Source organism: Felis catus, chromosome B3 (assembly GCF_018350175.1).
Source record: "Felis catus isolate Fca126 chromosome B3, F.catus_Fca126_mat1.0, whole genome shotgun sequence".
NCBI lineage: Eukaryota > Metazoa > Chordata > Mammalia > Carnivora > Felidae > Felis > Felis catus.
Window position 1 is genome coordinate 11905993 of NC_058373.1, and position 19943 is coordinate 11925935.

Sequence of the window (19943 nt, forward strand, 5' to 3'; positions counted from 1 at the left end):
CTTGTTTTGTACTGTTTAGAATGAGATTATAAAGATGAAAATGGAGCACTCCCTGCCATATGATAGAGATGATGTAAAATTAGTGCTGTGTAAGGATGTTCACAGACTGACTTCAGGACAGGAGCACGTTAACCAAAGACTATTTCAGGATACATCTGGCTTTGGGAGTACAGACCTCAATGAAAGGAGGTGTGGGTGCGGTGGGGTAGGTGAGGTTGGTGATTCCGATGTGAAATTTAAACTTCGGTGCTTTAGTTCAGAGCACATAAATCATAGGTAGCATTTTAACATGGGAACAGGAAGAAAGTCTTTTTCAGACGTGGGCTTTGTGAATTTTTTTGTCTTTCAGGCCTTGAAGCAGAGACCACGATTTGTGGCTTTAAAGAAACAGCCAGCATATTTAGGAGGGGAGAATCTGGAGCTTCGTGATTATCAGCTAGAAGGTCTCAACTGGCTTGCTCATTCCTGGTGCAAGTAGGTAGAAAATAGGTTTGAAATTCTCTGTACCGTTTTTGGCTTCTTTATTTTTAAGTGCAAATAATTATTTCTGTTGTGTATTATAGAAACAAAAATATATGATTGAGAGAAGGCTTTTGTAGGAGTTCATATGTATGTGTAATATCATTTTAATCTGAAGTAAAGAATACTTTGTTAATTAGTTATTTGGGGATAATTTGTCCTAACCAGAAACCTATGTCATAACATGTTGTTTATGAGTGTGACTATAAGTAGCAAGTTAATTTGCCCACATCTGTGATGTGGAAGTCGTTTTTGTCGGGAAGAAAGAAGATGTCTGTTTTCCATTCATTTTCCTTCTAGGCCAGGGAAACCTTTCCCTTCATTTCTTGTGGTGGTGCTGAAGAATTGTGTGAAACACCCCCCTCCCTCCTAAGGTTGCCGTACATGCTATCCCATGTAGAGGAAGGTCTCTGATGGTTGAACCTATAAAATTGTCCTTACTTTTTGTAACAAAACCACCTTAATTTTGAAAAGGAAAGGTGTGACGATGAAAGCATATGAGGTTTAAAGGTGCTTGGAGGCAGTACTCATGGATGTTGTTCATCAGGTCAATTGCAAATCTAAGTAGTCTCTGATTACTATGTGTCAGGCCCCATCTAGGCCTGGACAGTTTGAACAGTGAGCCAAGACAGACCTAGTTTCCCTGTCCTCCCAGGGCACACAGTGTGGGAAGGATCTTTCATGCTTACCTACAAACTCCTTCCCCCACATGCAATTCTTAAGTGCTTCAGTGTTTTACAGTAAGGCAAAAATTCTTGTATCCGAATTGAACGGCAGCCTGGAAATAAAACCATGTGAACTGGTTTTCTCAATGCCAAAAAGTGGTTTCTGGTTAGAGGTACATTTAGAATGCCTGCTTCCCAATGAAACTACCTATATTCTTTGTCCTATAAAATCTAATACAGCATCTAGCATTCGGTTATGAACATTAGAGCCCTTGGGGAGCTTCAGTTTGTGTGACTAAGGATGTAAGTCTGATAGAACTATTCTAAATTGCGTAAAAACTGGTTTTGTTTCAGAGAACAGGGAGATCTCATCTTCCTAGAAGATAGTTCTAAAGCTGGGTGGAACCTCAAGAGGTTGTGTGATCCAGCCCTCTCATTTTGTACTTGAAGGGTCTTAGCCACAAAGATGTCATGTGCAGTCATGTCGCGAACATCACTGTCACACCGTGTGCTGAAGAGGACCCAAACAGTTGTTAGGCCCTAGTCACAGGAACCTTACATTAAGTAATATGCTGTTTTGGCCTAGTTTTAGAAAAACAGGGAAATCCATTCAAATCTCTTTCAGTGTATGAACAATGGCAGTTTGTTAGGGAGAGGAAATGTTGGAGAAAATCCTGTTTCCTCCCTACTAGCGTGGAAAGGTGAGAGAAATAGGAGGGAAATTACACAAAGGAACATAACATATCTGAATAGTGCATAAATTATAGAGATTTAGATTATAGAGATTTAGATTAAGATTTAGATTTATAGAGAGGTATGGCCTCTTCCTTCTCCCCTGCCCCAGTATATTTGCCTTTGTCCTTTTCTTTTCCCATAAAACTAGCCATTCTGTGGAACACGGAATGTATTTTTAAAAAGTCAGTCTCTTCTTGGTAAATTAAATGTCTTGTATTTCTAATCCATTCAGTTCTTTGTAATTTGTCTATTATTTTTAGTTCTTTCTGGGTTATTGATTAAACATTTGTTATACATGTATAAACCTTTAATGGCCTGATTTTTCTAGAAACTCTTAATGTTTGCAGCCTTTTGCCATGTATATATTTCTAATTCCCTGCCAAAAGGGCTGTTTTCTATTTCCTGAACATACTTTCCTACTCTGGCCATTTCTTCAAGTGTTTTTCTTCTAGCTGAACAATCCTCTCCTGTTAGTATCCTGTTAAAATATCCGGACTGTCTCCTAGAGCAGTGTTTCTCAAAGTGTGGTCCAAGGAATACACCTGCATCAGAATATCCAGAAGTGTCTGTTAAAAGTACAGCTCTTTGAGCCCTTTCCCAGATGTTCTGATTTGGTAGGTGTAGGGTGGATTCAGAAATCTGATTTGCAGCCTGTCTCTGCTGTAGACTGTGCTGTATTTAAGCTTCTGGGGCGCCTGGGTGGCGCAGTCGGTTAAGCGTCCGACTTCAGCTCAGGTCACGATCTCACGGTCCGTGAGTTCGAGCCCCGCGTCAGGCTCTGGGCTGATGGCTCAGAGCCTGGAGCCTGCTTCCGATTCTGTGTCTCCCTCTCTCTCTGCGCCTCCCCCGTTCATGCTCTGTCTCTGTCTCAAAAATAAATAAACGTTAAAAAAAAAAAATTAAAGAAAAAAAAAACAACAACAAACTCCAGATCTGCAGCACATAGGCCTGGGGAGGAGTGTATGTAGCATTAAACAACCCAGCGGCATGCAGTGGAGTGGGTGGGTGATTTGAGCAAAGGCACGTGGCCATCAGGCTGTAGGGTTCACCAGCAGTTGGGATAGCCAGTTTGCCCCCCTGCTTTCTGTAATGGTGGAGCCCAAGGTCATGTTCTTGGATACCCCAATAAAACAAAACCTGCCTTCTGTGTTACAAGGGGTAGATGTAAAAGAACAAAATGCAAGGTAAAGAACTTAGTCTGAATAAGCTCTTAAAGTATTTCCAAAGCTTGATTGTACTTAGATCACTTGTTCTTCTGCTATTTTGTAGTTTCTACTACAAAGGAAATACAGTTGAGGCTGGTAACCAGTGCCTTGCTTGGTGAATTGGGAGTCATTGGTGTCCTTGCTGTTTGTGCACATGCTGGTTTTTTTTGTGTGTGTGTGTGTGTGTGTACACGTACTAATGGTTTTGTTTTGTTTTGTTTTTATTTTTCTCTTCCTGCAGAAGTAACAGTGTAATCCTTGCTGATGAAATGGGCCTAGGAAAGACCATCCAGACCATATCATTCCTCTCCTACCTGTTCCACCAACACCAGCTGTATGGCCCCTTTCTTATAGTCGTCCCTTTATCCACCCTCACCTCATGGCAGAGGGAGTTTGAAATCTGGGCACCAGAGATTAACGTAGTGGTTTACATAGGTGACCTGATGAGCAGAAATACGGTGTGTAAACAAAAAGAATTGGGATAGAATCTGTGTTATAAATGTATTTTGGAAATTGACCTAAAACCATTATAGTCTTTAGTAACATTATGATTCCGACACTGTAATGTGCCCCCACTGTTGGGAGATTTATGTATCACAAAATGCAACTCACATATTCTTTAAAATATGCTTACTATATTAAAGGAAAGCAATAGCAGTATGTGAATGGGAATTTGTTTTAGTTGGATTGCAGTATTAAGTTTTTCTTCTCTTTGTCTCATATTTCTAAGACTATTTTATTTATAATGGATTATAAGATGGAGTTAATACCCTGTGGAATGTTAATATTATTTTTGCTGTTTGAACAGAGAGATACTACTAAAAATGATCAAGTTCTTAGAGTTTGTTTCCCAGCCTTTTAAAATGGTGAGGTTGCATAACTTAGTAAGGTGGGAATAATGAGAAAGGACAATGGACTTTGCTGGGGCTATAGAAATGAGAATTATTTGTCTGTTTTCAACCTTAACTTGAGCATAGGGAACTTAGAACAGAGAGGCTTGAGTTGATCTCTGTTTAGCAGTTCTTTTCTTGATTATGAGTAATTTTTTTAAAAGCACCTGTTGTGTGTGAGGGCTTGTCTGTGCTGGGTGCCTTTTACAGGTATATTACCTGTAATCCTCATGATAGTCCTCATGATAGTGGATGGTATTCTTTCTAACCGACTGAGGAAGAAAAGGACTCAGAGTTTAACACTTGTCCACAGGCCAGCTACAAAGTGGCAGAGCTGGGGTTGGGACAGAGATGTGTCTGGTCCCAGACCTTTGCTCTTTCATTACTGTGTGTTAGAGAAAACTGTTTCTGGGAGATTGCTTATCCCAAGAGAAAGCCATCAGGAATTCTCAAACTTTTGAGAGATATGTTATATATTATACCGATTGAAACTTATTTTTATTAAATATTTTCATTCAAGTCGTCTAACCTAAACCTGGTAAATTTGCAGATTTCCCTGCTCTAATTTTGAGTTTCTAAGCAGTTCTTAGCTTTGCTAATCTATTTGTTAACCATTATAAAAGAAAAACACTTCTAGATGATGCAAAATGGCTTCAAGCACTGCATTCAAAGGTGAAGACAAAGTGAACTCTGAAAATTGTGGAGTCAGGGAAATTTTCTTTTCTTAAATTTTTTTTTACGTTTATTTATTTTTGAGAGAGAGAGAGAGAGAGACCCAAGTGTGAGTGGGGGAGGGTCAGAGAGAGAGGGAGACAGAGGATCTGAAGCAGGCTCCGGGCTTCAAGCTGTCAGCACAGAGCCCAATGCAGGGCCCGAACTCACGAACTGGGAGATCATGACCTGAGACCTGAGCCAGAATCGGATGCTCAACTGACTGAGCCACTCAGTCGCCCCGAGTCAGGGAAATTTTCTATGTGGACTCTCATACTCCTTTTCTTTGCTCTTCCCACTTGGTGGTGATTACCTGCACGCACTCCTTGTCCTGTTTCCCGGTCCCCAACTTGACAGCCAAACTACAGGAGCCTTGTTATGGGCCATCGTGCCTGCTGGGCGGCTGATCACATTGCAGTATGATGGGCCATGTGCCTGCCAGACTCCCGGTCACACTGCAGTATGATGGGCCATTGTGCCTGCTGCGTGTCCGGTCACACTGAAGTATGAATGTGTTAGTTTTTGTGTTCCTTTACATTAACATTATTTTCATGCATTTTACATTTTCATCCTGTAACCTTCCTTTTCCTTTTTCTTGGAGGCCACATCTTTCTGCTCTAGATTAATGAAATTTCTGACCAAGCCAGAGGTTGGGAATTGTTCTATTTGTTAATAAAAGTATTGCACTACCAAAGAGCAAAGAATAATAAAATATTCCTTAAGAAAATTCACATTCTGGGAGGTTGCTAGATCAGTTCAAGTCACCAGGGTTTAATTGCAGGTGGAATGCATTTTTTTGTCAGTTTTGTCAGATGTATTGGGATGGGGGCAGGGGGAAGTGATAGGTTATTTGAGTTCTGGCAGTAAAGTTTCTGCTGCTCAGTGATCTTTTAATTCTTTTACTGCTCTATAGTTTGGTTGCTTCAGTCAATTTAGAATGTATAAAATATTCATTAAATTCTAATCAGTTTTTTTATTTGGCATGTTTCTATGCATCTGTCACAAGACTGCTGGTGATAAGAAAGGTAAAAGTTGAAATTGTATCTTAATTACTGATTTCTCTTCTAGATACGGGAATATGAATGGATTCATTCTCAGACTAAAAGGCTGAAGTTCAATGCACTTATAACAACATATGAGATTCTCTTAAAAGATAAGGTGTGTAATTTTGTAGTGTGACTTGTCCAAATGGTGGGCTCTGTGCTTCCCGCTTGCCATGTTGCTTTTCTTTATTTAGTGAAAAACAGACAAGTGAACAAACAAAAATCCACAAAGAATACTGAGCTTATAAATAAAAATCAGAACCTTACAGTTGAATGGGACTTCAGATCGCTTAGTCCAATTGAATTAAATAGTAGGATGAAAGGGTATTGAAGCCAGTAACTTACCTGAGATTCTAGTCAGCCATTGGAACCTGGGCTTGATTGCCATCCCAGGCATTTCCCATCGTATCATCGTAAAGGAATTTCTCCACAACAGATGATGTGAATGGTCTCTGTGAGAAGGACGTAAAAATGAAGTTCTTCATATCCTCTCTTTTCTACAATTACTAAGACATGTATGTGGCAGGTGGTCCCACTGGAGATAAGTGTAAATAAGTTCAATTTGGTGGCTTTTGTTGTTTCTGTGCTTCAGGGTTGGGGTGGAGAATAGGCAGAGGAGAATCTTAATTAAGGAGAGACTGCAAAATCACAGTTTTTGTTTCTGTATCATTTTTGCCCAGCATACCAATTTCTGTGTTCTTGCCGTGGGGCATGCAGCAGTACGTGGCATAAGAGATTCCCCCTCCCCCCCAAAACCTTTTGGATGGTGGTGTGCTCTTTCGAGTAGACACTAGTCTGGCAAAACACAGACTAAACAGAAGAGTCCTAATACAATTTTAAGTCCGTGAAGAATAAATGTTTCTGTGTATACCTTTGTGATGGCATTTGTACAGAGATAATTAACACTTGAAAGTTCTTTGGGTTTCCTTCTGACCTGGTGGCTCGTTCTGTTTTGTTTTTACTTTAGACTGTGCTGGGCAGTATTAACTGGGCCTTTCTGGGAGTGGATGAAGCCCATCGGTTGAAGAATGATGACTCTTTATTGTATAAAACTCTGATTGATTTCAAGTCCCACCATAGGCTCCTGATTACGGGGACCCCTCTGCAGAATTCCCTCAAAGAGCTCTGGTCCTTGCTGCACTTTATTATGCCGGAGAAGTAAGCTCCTTCCTGTGTGTTTCGAAAGATGCTAGAATGTCTGAAATGCCAATGCTTTTTAACTTTTAAAAAATAGACCTTAGGGAAAACAGATGGCATGATTTGGGAACAGCAAAACATTAAACTGCTGCAGGAATAAAATTAGTAAAACGTTCCATAATAAATGTTAGGAGGCACAGAATTCAGCATGTCAAGGAGGAAAGCCTATTATCTACAAGACATTTGAATCTGTTAATGCTTTGGGGAAATAATTGGTAAACAGGAAATGTTAGACCTTCTCACTGTTGTTATAAGGTAATCGAGAATTGAAATGAAGTATACAAGGTACTCAGTCTGACAGGTGTTAATATCTTAAACCCAAACCTGTGATAACAGAGAAACAATCAGCATTAGCTATTACTCAGATCTGTAATTTACTAAAGAATCATAGAGGTCTTTATTGAAAAGATTTTTATAGGGGAGATGGTATACACGTTTCATAAAACTTAGTTATCCAGCAGTATTCAGTGATGCTTGAAATGAAACCTAAATTTGTTGCCCTACCTTGGGAGACCCCGCCCAGTGTGGCACCTTGATGGTACTCTTGATTCCTCCCATCCCATCCCAGAATGGCCAGCTGTTCTGCCAGCTTTCCGTACCTTTAACCTGCCAAGCCACTGACACTGTTTATCTGGGATGGTCTTTCTCCTCATCTTCACATGTCCAGGAACATTTTTGCCTGAGCCTTTATGACCACCTCCTTTCAGATTCTTCTCAGACCACCTAACCTACAAAAGCCTGTCAGACATGCTTATCACCCTACCCTGTTTTTTTTCTATGTGGTACCTCACTGCTTTCCTTTCTTACTCATTCATCTCATGTCATTAAATTTATGCATTCAGGGGCACCTGGGTGGCTCAGTCGGTTGAGCGGCCGACTTTGGCTCAGGTCATGGTCTCGAGGTCCATGAGTTCGAGCCGCGCGTCGGGCTCTGTGCTGACAGCTCAGAGCCTGGAGCCTGTTTCAGATTCTGTGTCTCCCTCTCTCTGACCCTCCCCTGTTCATGCTCTGTCTCTCTCTATCTCAAAAAAATAAACGTTAAAAAAAAAAATTTAAAAAAAAATTTATGCATTCAGAAGTACCAAGATCATGTTTACTTTATTCCTCAATGGTCCACATTGGCTGGAGTAGTATCTGGGATACAGTAACTAGTCAGGAGTTGTCAGATTGACAGGGAAATGCTCCACAATTTTTTTTTTTTTTTAATAACTCAAAATATTTGAGTGCCTGCTATGTGCCATAAACTAAGCAAGGCATTTTGGATAGCATAATGAAAAACATGAGTGGTCTCTTCCCCCATGTGTTGTTAACTTTTTTGTAAACACTGTTGAGATGTAATTTACATATCATAAAATACACGATTGTAAGTATACAATTTGTTTTTTTTAGTAACTTTGTGAATTGGTGCAACCATCACCATAATCTAGTTCTAGAATAGTTTCTTCACCCAGAAAGTTCCCTCCTGTCTGTAGTTAAATCTGCTTTTGTTTCTAGTCTGAGGCAGTCACTAATCCGCTTTCATCTCTAGATTTAACTTTTTTAGAAATGTCATATAAATGGAATCCTAATAAGTAATCTTTTGTTTTTGGCTTGTTTCATTTAGCATAATATTTTTGAGATGCATCTGTGTCATAGAGATTTATTTATTCTCTTAAAGTGGAGTAATCCTCCATTACATTTATCACCAGTTGATGGACACTTGAGTTGCTTCAGTTTTGGGCTATTGTGTCTATCTGTGGACATTTGTTTTTATTTATTATTTTATTTATTTGTTTTTATTTATCTTGGTTGGATACTTAGTGAAATTGCTGGGTTGTTTGGAAAGTAGGTATTTACTTTCCATCTGCCATTCCTACCAGTTCTCTATACCAACACCAATACGTGGTATGTCATCAGTCTAGTCATTCTGGTGGGAGCGTAGTGGTATCTCAGTGTGGATTTTACTTGCATTTCTTTGATGACTAAAAATGTTGAACATCTTTTTCATGTGTTCATTAGCCCTTTGTGGATCTTTGGTGAAATGTCTGCTTAAATCTCTTGCCCAAGTTTTTATTCAGTTTCACCTATTTTCTAATTTCTTTTGTGGTTTTTTTTCTTTGTTGCATGGTTTTTGTTTGTTTTTTAAAGTGTGTTGGTTAATTTGAAATATTTAGGTTTTCCCAGATAACTCGTAATTCAATTTTGTCTTAGAGAACATGTTTTAAATGAATTCACTGTTATTTATTTATGGTTTAGCATGTTGGGGTGCCTGGGTGGCTCAGTTGGTTGAGCGTCTGACTTCGGCTCAGGTCATGATCTCACAGTGCGTGGGTTCGAGCTCGCGTCGGGCTCTGTGTTGGCAGCTCGGAGCCTGGAGCCTGCTTCGGATTCTGTGTCTCTCTCTCTCTCTACCCCTCCCCCACTCATTCTCTGTCTCTGTAAAAAATGAATAAATCTTAAAAAAAATTTTTTTTTGTATGGTTTAGTATGTTTTCTGTTTTGGAGAATGTTCTTTGTGTACTTGAATAATACTCTGCTTTCATAAGGTGGAGTTCTGTAAATGTCCATTAAGTCAACTTAGTTAATAAATAGTCTTATTCAAGTCTTACATACCTTTCCTGACATCATGGCTAGTTTTGTTATTGACAGTGAAATATTTTAATATTTAACTGTAGTTGTTGAGTGATCTGCTACTTTCAGTTCTGTTACTTTTTCCTTTGTGTATGTTGAGGGGTTCAGGTGTTAGGTATGTGCACGCTTGTAATTGTTCTTTGTTCCTGATGTGTTGATCTTTTTATCATGAAATGCCCCTCTTTATCTCTAGTAATATTTCCTGTTCCTTAAGTCTATTTTGTGTGATGTGACAGCTCTTTACCTGTCTTTTGGTAACTGTTTGCATGTTATGCTGTTTCTGTCCTTTTACTTCAATTGCTGTTTATGAGTTTAAAAATGTGTCTCTTGTAGACAACATGTAGTTGGATCTTCCCTTTTTAATTGAGTCTCTGCCTTTTGAAGAGTTTAATTCATTCACATTTAATGCAATTATTGATATGGTTGGATTTATATCTACGATTTTACTTTTCTCCCCAATATGTCTTACTCTTTTCTATTTCTCCTTTACTGCCTTTTTTGTCTCAACAAGTATTTTATAGTGTGCCACTTTAACTCTTCTGTTAACTGATTTTTTTAAAAAGTTATTTTCTTACTGGTTGTTAGGGTTTTTTAGTATGCATCTCATCCCAGTCTTCTTTAGATTAATACTAATTTAATTCTGGTAAAATATAACAACTGTTCTCCAGGATGGCTTCATTTTTACTTCCTTACTTGTGTTGTAAACCCAAGAAGACAGTGATAAAATTATTGCTTTATCCAGGCTGTCTTTTAAAGTAATAAGAGAAAAACATAGTCTTTCATATTTACACATTTATATTATCATTTCCAGTTATATTTATTTCTCCCCGTGGAGATTGTCACTGGGTTAAAATCACTTCTTTTTAGCTTACAACACTTCTTTAGTATTTCTTGTGAGGCAGGCCTACTAGCAACAAATTCTCTATTTTCATTTGTTGGTGGCTGTCCTTTTTTGACTTTTATTTTTCAAGGATAGTTTAATACTCTTCAGAAGATGAGTAGAGAAGCTTGACCACTCTAACCATGCTGCCCTGACTACTGCGTTAGCAGATTAGGCTGAAACTATTCCCTTTTTTTCAGGCACCCTCACTACGGTGTGCTTCTGGGAGTGGAGCTCCCTTGGCACCCCTCCTTTCTCTGCCTTCTCTCAGAACAGAGTTTCTGAGTCTCAGCACTATTAACATTCTGGGCTGGATAATTCCTTTTTGCTGGGAGCTGTCCTTTGCATTATAGGTTGTTGAGCAGCATCCCTGGCCACTACCCCACCACATGTCAGTAGCTGCCCTCTTTCTCAGTGGTAACAACCAAAAATGTCTCCAGACATTCCCAGTGTCCCCCAGGGATTGGGGGACATTGGGCATCACCACCAGTCGAGAAACACTATGTTAGAGGTTCTTTTCCTGTCACACTGCACCCTGCCTATCCCATCTCCTTGTTGTCCTCTTGCCTGTCCTGTTTCTTCTCACCTGGGTCCTCTGTCCCTTCCACAGAGCTCTGTGAGTCGATAGTGGCCTGAGGATGGAGGCAGTTGCCCTCTTCTCGTCTTGAACAGTCTGTTGTACCTTCTGTAATGAGTACCCTGTTCATCACGTATTAGCATAAGGCCGAGTTTTTATAAAGCATGCTTTTCTTTTTTTTTAAATTTTTTTTTCAACGTTTATTTATTTTTGGGACAGAGAGAGACAGAACATGAACGGGGGAGGGGCAGAGAGAGAGGGAGACACAGAATCGGAAACAGGCTCCAGGCTCTGAGCCATCAGCCCAGAGCCTGACGCGGGGCTCGAACTCACGGACCGCGAAATCGTGACCTGGCTGAAGTCGGACGCTTAACCGACTACGCCACCCAGGCGCCCCTAAAGTATGCTTTTCAAAGGTACAAGTGCCGTAAAACATAACATAGAAAAGTTTAGAAATAGTCAATTTGTCAATTATTTATTATTAACCTTTGTTTTCTGAAATAGAGTGTTTTCCTGTGTATTACTTTATCGTTTTCATATTGGGTCTTTTTGATACACTGGAAGTGTTTGCTTCAGAATGCTGACTTAGATGATGAAAATGTGTCCCTTATCATTCAATAAGTTGGATGGACTGAGGTCAGTTTCAGGTCTTCTATGACTGAGGTCAATATCCTTTGGTCTTCAAATTCCAAGAGAAGAAGTACATCCTTCATAGCACCACTGAGATGAGATGAGACCATTCTACGTAGTAGGAGTCTTGAGGCACCATGCAGCATCTGTGCTTGTCCCCCGAAAAAAGAATGTGCTGCATAGTTTCCACCAATGAATGGTTAGCTAGATTTGCCCTTTTGTACTTGACTACTGGAGTGGATGGTAGGGATTTTGGCTCCTAATTGGTCATAATTACTTTTTTGCTATTTAGCAACTGTGGCGTTCTAGTAGACATGATTATTCTGATAGTTCATCCAAAGTGTTCTTTGTGGCCAGTTGAATTACTTTTGGAATGATGGATTGGAGTTAGAGATGTAGTTTTGTGTGTGTGTAAGAGAACTTTTTCTCTTCGAAAGCTTTGTTTTTAAAGCATTGTTTTCGGGGCGCCTGGGTGGCTCCGTTGGATAAGCATCTGACTTGGGCTCAGGTCATGATCTCATGGTCTCTGAGTTTGAGCCCCGTGTCAGGTTCTGTGTTGACAGAGCCTGGGGCCTGCTTCAAATTCTGTCTCTTCCTCTCTCTCTGCCCCTTCCCTGCTCGTGCTCGCTCTCTCTCTCTCTCTCTCTCTCTCTCTCTCTCAAAAATAATGAATAAACATTAAAAAAATTTTGTAAAACATTGTTTTCAAACATTTTTATTTTTTATTTTTTTTACGTGTTTATTTTTGAGAGGGAGAGAGAGAGTGCAAGCGTGGGATGGGGGAGGGACAGGCAGAGGGGGTGGACAGAGGATCTGAAGCAAGCTCTGTGCTGACAGCAGCAAGCCTGATGCGGGACTCGAACTCATAAACCATGAGATCATGACCAGAACTGAAGTCAGGACGGTCAACTGACTGAGCCACCCAGGTGCTCCTCAAACATTTTTTAAAAGATTGTTTTCCACAAAGATTCATGCAACTCCATTTTTTAAGGAATTAAGATTTACCTTTGTTTCTGCCTGAGCTTGGTATGCAGAGGACTAAAATCCAGTATTTTCCTCATCCTTAGCTGTAGTTCCTTAGATTCCAGATGGTGCTACAGAACCACTTGGTCCTGTCAAAGAAATGATCCACTGAAGAAAAATTATTGTACAGAGCAGAATTAAATTTGGTCAGATAACTTTTTTTTTTTTAAATGTTTAGTTTTTCAGAGAGACAGAGAGACAGAGCACGAACAGGGGAGGGGCAGAGAGAGAGGGAGACACAGAATCTGAAGCAGGCCCTAGGCTCTCAGCTGTCAGCACAGAGCCCAACACGGGGTTTGAACTCACGGACCTATGAGATCATGACCTGAGCCGAAGTCAGACACTTAACTGACTGAGCCACCCAGGTGCCCCTGAGCCACCCAGGTGCCCCTGGTCAGATAACTTTTGTACCTTCATCTCCTCAACTGTTACAGGCTATTACTGTGTTAAATTTTTTAAATTAATTAATTAATTTTTAAATTTACATCCAAGTTAGCATATAGTGCAACGGTTTCAGGAGTAGATTCTAGTGATTAATCCCCTGTGTATAACACCCACTGCTCATCCGAACAAGTGTCTTCCTTAATGCCCCTTTCCCATTTAGCCTATCCCTCCTCCCACTACCCCTCCAGCAACCATTTGTTCTCTATATTTGAGAGTCTCTTATATTGTCCCCCTCCTTGTTTTTATATTATTTTTGCTTCCCTTCCCTTATGTTCATCTGATTGTATTCTAAATTCCTCATATGAGTGAAGTCATATGATACTTGTCTTTCTTTGACTAATTTTGCTTAGCATAATACCCTCTAGTTCGATCCATGTAGTTGCAAATGGCAAGATTTCATTCTTTTTGATTGCTGGGTAATATTCCATTGTGTGTGTGTATGTCATATCTTCTTTATTCATTCATCTGTTGATGGTTATTTGGGCTCTTTCCATACTTTGTCTATTGTTGATTGTGCTGCTATAAACATTGGGGTGCAGGTACCCCTTTGAAACAACACACCTATATCCCTTGGATAAATACCTAGTAGTGCAATTGCTGGATGGTAGGGTAGTTCAATTTTTAGTTTTTTGAGGAACCTCCATACTGTTTTCCAGTGGCTGCACCAGTTTGCATTCCCACCAGCAGTGCAAAAGGTTTCTTCTTTCTCCGCATCCTCGCCAACATCTGCTGTTTCTTGAGTTGTTGATTTTAGCTATTGTGATAGGTGTGAGGTGGTATCTCATTGTGGTTTTAATTTGTATTTCCCTGATGATGAGTGGTGTTGAGCATCTTTTCATGTGTCTGTTAGCCATCTGGATGTCGTCTTTTTTTTTTTTTAACGTTTATTTATTTTTGAGAGATGGAGAGAGACAGAGCATGAGTGGAGGAGGGGCAAAGAGAGAGGGAAGAGCCCGACGCGAGGCTCGAACCCATGAACTGGAAGATTATGACCTGAGCCGAAGTCAGATACTTAATCGACTGAGCCATCCAGGTGCCCCTGGGTGTCTTCTTTAGAGAAGTGTCCATTCATGTCTTTTGCCCATTTCTTCACTGGAGTATTTGATTTTTGGGTGTTGAGTTTGATAAGTTCTTTATAGATTTTGGGTACTAACCCTTTATCTGATATATTATTTGCAAATGTCTTCTCCCATTCCGTCGGTTGCCTTTTAGTTTTGCTGATTGTTTCCTTCGCTGGTCTATTACTGTTTTTTATTATTTATTTTTTTTTATTTTTTATTAAAAAAAAATTTTTTTTTTAACGTTTTATTTATTTTTGAGACGGAGAGACAGAGCATGAACGGGGGAGGGTCAGAGAGAGGGAGACACAGAATCTGAAACAGGCTCCAGGCTCTGAGCTGTCAGCACAGAGCCCGACGCGGGACTCGAACTCACGGACCGCGAGATCATGACCTGAGCCAAAGTCGGCCGCCCAACCGACTGAGCCACCCAGGTGCCCCTATTACTGTTTTTTAAATCCAGAAGTTCTTTTTTTAACCAACTGTAATCTGTTTTCTTAGCACATGGTCTGTCCAGTCAGTTTTCCTGCATGGTGGCTCAGACCAGACTACTACCCTTTTTAGCAATTTGATCACTACCCTTATTAAAATATGTACCAGTCATTTACTTTGTAAGTACTGTTCTGCAAAGCATGGTGCTTGGTATTAAAAATACAGAAAGATAAAGCAAGCCCCAAGAATTGAGTGTATAATCACTTGCAAAATGTACTGCATACCCACTCCACAAAATATCTCAGTAGAGCAGATTTCAGAGATGTAACCTCTTGGTATAAGATTTGTTTTTTGTTTTGTTTTTGCTTCTGCTTCTGCCTCTGCTGTCTAGGCCAGTCTGAATTTGTTTGCATATTTATCACATGAATTCTAGTATACTGTTTTCATTCTTTTAATTTTCTTCTTTGTTATTCCTCAGTAGAGTGAACTTCTATTTTTCTAAAATCCCAAAGTCTGCAATATTTAAGCAATCCAAATCGTTCCTACTTTCGTGAGAGACATATGTTATGTACACAAGTTGATAATAGGGATATATCTAAAATAACCTCTAGGCTGTAGCATGGTGTTATTGTTAAGTTACTTGCTGCTATAACCCTATACCTTTTATGTATGTGGTATTTTAAGTTGACAGTATTCTGCTTTAGAGAACAGCAAACTTTTTCTTAAAGGGACCTGATAAGAAACATTTCCAGCTTGTAGGCATTATGGTCTGTTACAGCTGCTCATCTCTGCTGTTTAGAGGGAAAGCAGCCATAGGCCATTCATAAACCATTCAGTGTGTACATAAAGGGATTCTTATGCTTTTTAGTAAGAAAACACTAAGTAGGTGAAAATATTTGTTGTCTAGCACAGTAGGGGAAGTAACTTATAAATAAGGTTTATATTTAAGTTTTTAGACTAATATAGTTTTAATTAACGATAATGAATGTTAAATAAATTGAAATGTTCTCTTAAATTTGTCTCCCAGCTCTTCAGAAAATAGCTTGATATAGTGATAGTTCCTGATGTCCAGTTGCTTCATACATTTTGTGTGTGACATGCCATTCCTAGCATTTAGATAGTTCAGTTGGCCTTGTTCATTTTAGTCTTCTTCCTGGTTTTAATTCCTCATTTATTTTTGTTCCTGGAGTATTTTCATAGAAGTGTGACAAAATACAACTTAGGTTTATCAGGCTGTAAGCTCTAGTGATGTGTTTAGATTTCTATCCCAAAAGATCTTTTTGTCTGAACTTCCTGAAGATGGCTGTTTTGTTCATTCCTAGGTGTTACTGAGGCAGGTGTTGACCCACCTCGCAGTACCTGGTGAAATGCGTGGCCGTTTATCAGTTCAGAAATGGCAGCAGGCTCTCTTGACACCAGTGCACACTAGCGGTGCTGGCATTTTCTCTCTGACTTTCCATTTTAGCAGAGAGTAGCTGCTTTGGAGTCTTACAGAGCTCTAGGAAATGTTGAGCTATTTATTCCGGGACTTGACTGGCCTCAACAGAGGAGGGCTGCCTGGTATCAGAGGGCAGACCATGCAGCAGCAATTAACTGAGATTCCAGTGCTAGACTTGGTCGATGGCATGCTCTCCCCTACTGAGCTTTAGTTTGCACACAGAACCCTGCTAGCTCCTCCAAGTGCATAATTGGCTTTCTAGTGGCAAAACCATGTACTTCTTTCAATCCTCATGAAATAAATTTCTTTCATTTTTGGGGTTTGTTTTTGAAAGAAATCTGTTCACCGTGTCCTATTCTGGACTTCTGCCACAGGCCTGTTAGTAATCAAAGATGATTGAATTAAGATTGAAATGCAAGGGGGCACCTGAGTGGCTCAGTCAGTTGAGCGTCCGACTTTGGCTCAGGTCACAATCTCACGGTTCATGGGTTCAAGCCCTGCATCAGGCTCTGTGTTGACATCTCAGAGCCTGGAGCCTGCTTCAGCTTCTGTGTCTCCCTCTCTCTCTCTCTGCCTCTCCCCTGTTCATGCTCAGTCTCTCAAAAATAAATGAACATTGAGAAAAAGTTAAAAGATGTTGAAATGCAAGGAACTTTCCTCTATAGAGTTGAGGCAGAATTATTATGGTGACAAGTTTTTTAATTCATTAAAAAATTTTTTTAACATTTATTTTTGAGAGATAGAGTGGGAGAGGGGCAGAGAGAGAGGGGGACAGAGGATCCAAAGCAGGCTCTGAGCTGAGAGCAGACAGCCTGATGTGGGACTCAAACTCACAAACTGCAAGATCATGACCAGAGCCAAAGTCGGGCATGTAACTGACTGAGCCACCCAGACGCCCCTAAGTTTTAGAATTTATTATTAATAAAATTTGTGTCTTCAAGTTCTAATACTATTAAATTGGTGTCACTTGTGTTACTGTTCTTATTTGGGGGCTGTAGCTTGGTTACTGTCATCATAAATCCACTAATTTTTTTAATCTATGAACAGTGAAGATTATTGATGGAAATTATGTAACTGACTTTACCTTTGAGTGGTGACAGCTGTAATATTGCCACTAATTCTCTTACCTTTGAATTTGTTTCCTAAGAAATTGCAGCTTATTAAAAGATAGCTTATTAGTTTTTCTGTAGAACATTTCATAACAATAACTTATGTATACTTACTCATTGCATGTTATACAGAAGTGTCCTGTGAACTCTAGATCCAGTCTAAGAATTGGAAACCCAGTGTTATCCAGTGTAGACTCATTGGGTTGATTCAGTGGGTTTTCTCCGTAGACTCATTGGATTGATTCAGTGGTTTTCTCTTTCCTTACTGTTTTCCCCTCTCTTGTATTCCTGAGCTAGTGACTGATAAAATTTATCTTTCCTTATAGGGAAAAGTCTTATTTTGTTTGTTGTTTGTTTGCAGATTATTTTTTCCATTTAGTTAATTGAAATTTTAGCTTGAAAAAATGCTTCTTTTTCTTCTCGGTTGCTTCTGTAATGAACACTGTCCTGTTTTATTTCCAGGTTTGAATTCTGGGAAGATTTTGAAGAGGACCATGGGAAAGGAAGGGAAAACGGCTATCAGAGTCTCCATAAGGTGTTGGAACCCTTCCTTCTCCGTAGGGTCAAAAAGGATGTAGAAAAATCCCTTCCTGCCAAAGTGGAACAGATCCTCAGGGTGGAGATGTCTGCTCTGCAGAAGCAGTATTACAAGTAAGCTATGGGCCGGGTCAAGCCTCAGTGGGATTAACATCAGTACAGAGAAGCCATAAGATAGACAGTTGACAGACTGCTTTTTTCAGTGATGCCTCAACACAGATTTAAGAAGCAGTATACTCATGGTTAGAAAGAGGAAGTTTTATTCTTGCTTTTTTCTTTGGGTGAGAATTTGCACAGCACTTTTCATTATGTGGGTAGTCCGAAGTATATGTTAAATTTTAATGCTAATCCCCTTCCAATAAACAGGTATATTTCACTCAGTCATGTATTTCTTCTCTGCTCCTCAATTCAATCAGTTACTAAGATTCTACAAAGTGGCAGGCATTGTGCTAAATACTGGGAGTACGAAGATGGGTGGAACATATTCCTGCCATAAGTGTTGCTCAGTAGGGAAGACAGAGTAGAGACAAGTGGCTAAAACAGGTTTGTTTACTAACTGAGGCAGATGCAGGGGGATGTGCAGGTTTAGAAGGAAAAGTGCTCCCCTCTGTGCTGATGGGGGAAGATGCTCTCCTTTCTGGCACCCCAAGTGGCCTGGCCAGGTTATGGACTTGGTTTAGGTTATGATGAGTTTAAGGCAAAATGCTGGATTTGGGACAGGGGGTGGTATATAATATGCTTGTCATGGGCTTTAGTTTTGATTATTTAAAGTTAAATCTGGAGTAATTATAACTACATACCGTGAAAATTATAGTCTAAGGTTAAAAGTTTGGTAATCTCTCTAATAATATGCCTTGCTTTTTTTTTTTTAATTAAAAACTTAAAAAAAATTTTTTATTTTTTTTATTTAAAAAATTTTTTTAATGTTTATTTATTTTTGAGACAGCTCATGCATGAGCAGGGGAGGGGCAGAGAGGGGAGACATAGAATCTGAAGCAGTCTCCAGGCTCTGAGCTGTCAGCACAGAGCCCAACGTGGGGCTTGAACTCATGAAACGTGAGATCATAACCTGAGCCAAAGTCGGATGCTTAACCGACTGAGCCACCCAGGCGCCCCAAAAATATTTTTATTTTTGACAGAGAGAGGTGTGTGTATGTGTGGTGGGGGCGGGTAACAGAACCTGAAGCAGGCTCCAGGCTCTGAGCTATTAGCACAGAGCCTGACGTGGAGCTCAAACTCATAGACCATGAGATCATGTCCTGAGCCAAAGTTGGACACTTAACTGACCGAGGCACCCAGTCCCTGCTTGTTTTTAATGAAACCAAAAAAACCACAGGATTTTAGTGGTCAAAAATTACTATCTGACCCTTTTGCCTAATACTACCTTGACTTTTAAAAATCTTTTTATTCTGGGAAATCTCTGCTATGTCCAGAAATAGAATAGGAGGTAGTCATGTACCCAGAGTCAACCCAGTTTCAGTTACCCACTCATAGCCAGCCTCAGTTCACCTGTATCTTCATTTGCACCCCCATTTCCACCCCTAGATTGTTTGAAACATGGTTCAGGTACTTATCAAATGTTTCTGTAAGTACCTAAAAGATAAGGACTAAAGTGAGACAAAACAACAGCAACAACAAAACCAAACTTACAGATACAGAGAACAGAACAGTGGTTGCCGGGGGAGGGGGTGAGATGGGGGGGTGAGAGGAATGGGTGAAGGGGGGGGGGTCAAAACATATAAACTTCTGGTTATAAAATAAGTCATGAGGATGGAACATGCAGCATGGCAGTTATGATTAATAATACCATATTGTATATTTGAAACTTGTTAAGAGAATAGATCCTAAAAGTCCCCACCACCGAGGAAAAAGGTTTTTGTAACTGTGTAGGGTGATAGATGTTAGACTTACCGTGGTGATCATTTTGCAGTATATACAAGTATCAAATCATGTTGTACACCTGAAGCTAATGCAGTGTTACATGTCAATCATACCTCAATAAAAACATAACTTCAATACTATTATACTTAAAATATCAATAATTCCTTATTTTTATAATACTTAGTGTTTACATTTCCCTGGTTGTCATATACATAATGTACACAGGCACATGCACACAGATGGCTTGTTTGCATTGGGATCTAAGTAAGCTCCATACATTATGACTGGTTGGCATGTCTCTTTAGTTTATTTGAACCCATTTACCCCGTCCTTGTAAATTTTTTGAGAAGAAACTAAGT

At 39.8% G+C, this 19943-nt stretch overlaps 1 protein-coding gene across 6 annotated transcripts in view; it reads left to right on the forward strand.

The window, feature by feature from the left end:
* Positions 1 to 19943, forward strand: part of CHD2 (chromodomain helicase DNA binding protein 2) — a 122673-nt gene that overhangs the window by 45395 nt on the left and 57335 nt on the right. For 5 of the 6 annotated variants that reach the window (XM_011282738.4, XM_045058856.1, XM_019831922.3 and 2 more), the window contains 5 exons: positions 350 to 474; positions 3366 to 3582; positions 5794 to 5883; positions 6736 to 6926; positions 17629 to 17817. In XM_011282738.4, coding sequence (XP_011281040.3) covers positions 350 to 474; positions 3366 to 3582; positions 5794 to 5883; positions 6736 to 6926; positions 17629 to 17817 — 812 coding nt within the window. Of the gene's footprint in view, positions 1 to 349; positions 479 to 3365; positions 3583 to 5793; positions 5884 to 6735; positions 6927 to 17628; positions 17818 to 19943 lie in introns of those variants that run through there. The other variant, XM_011282739.4, reaches the window with a different exon arrangement.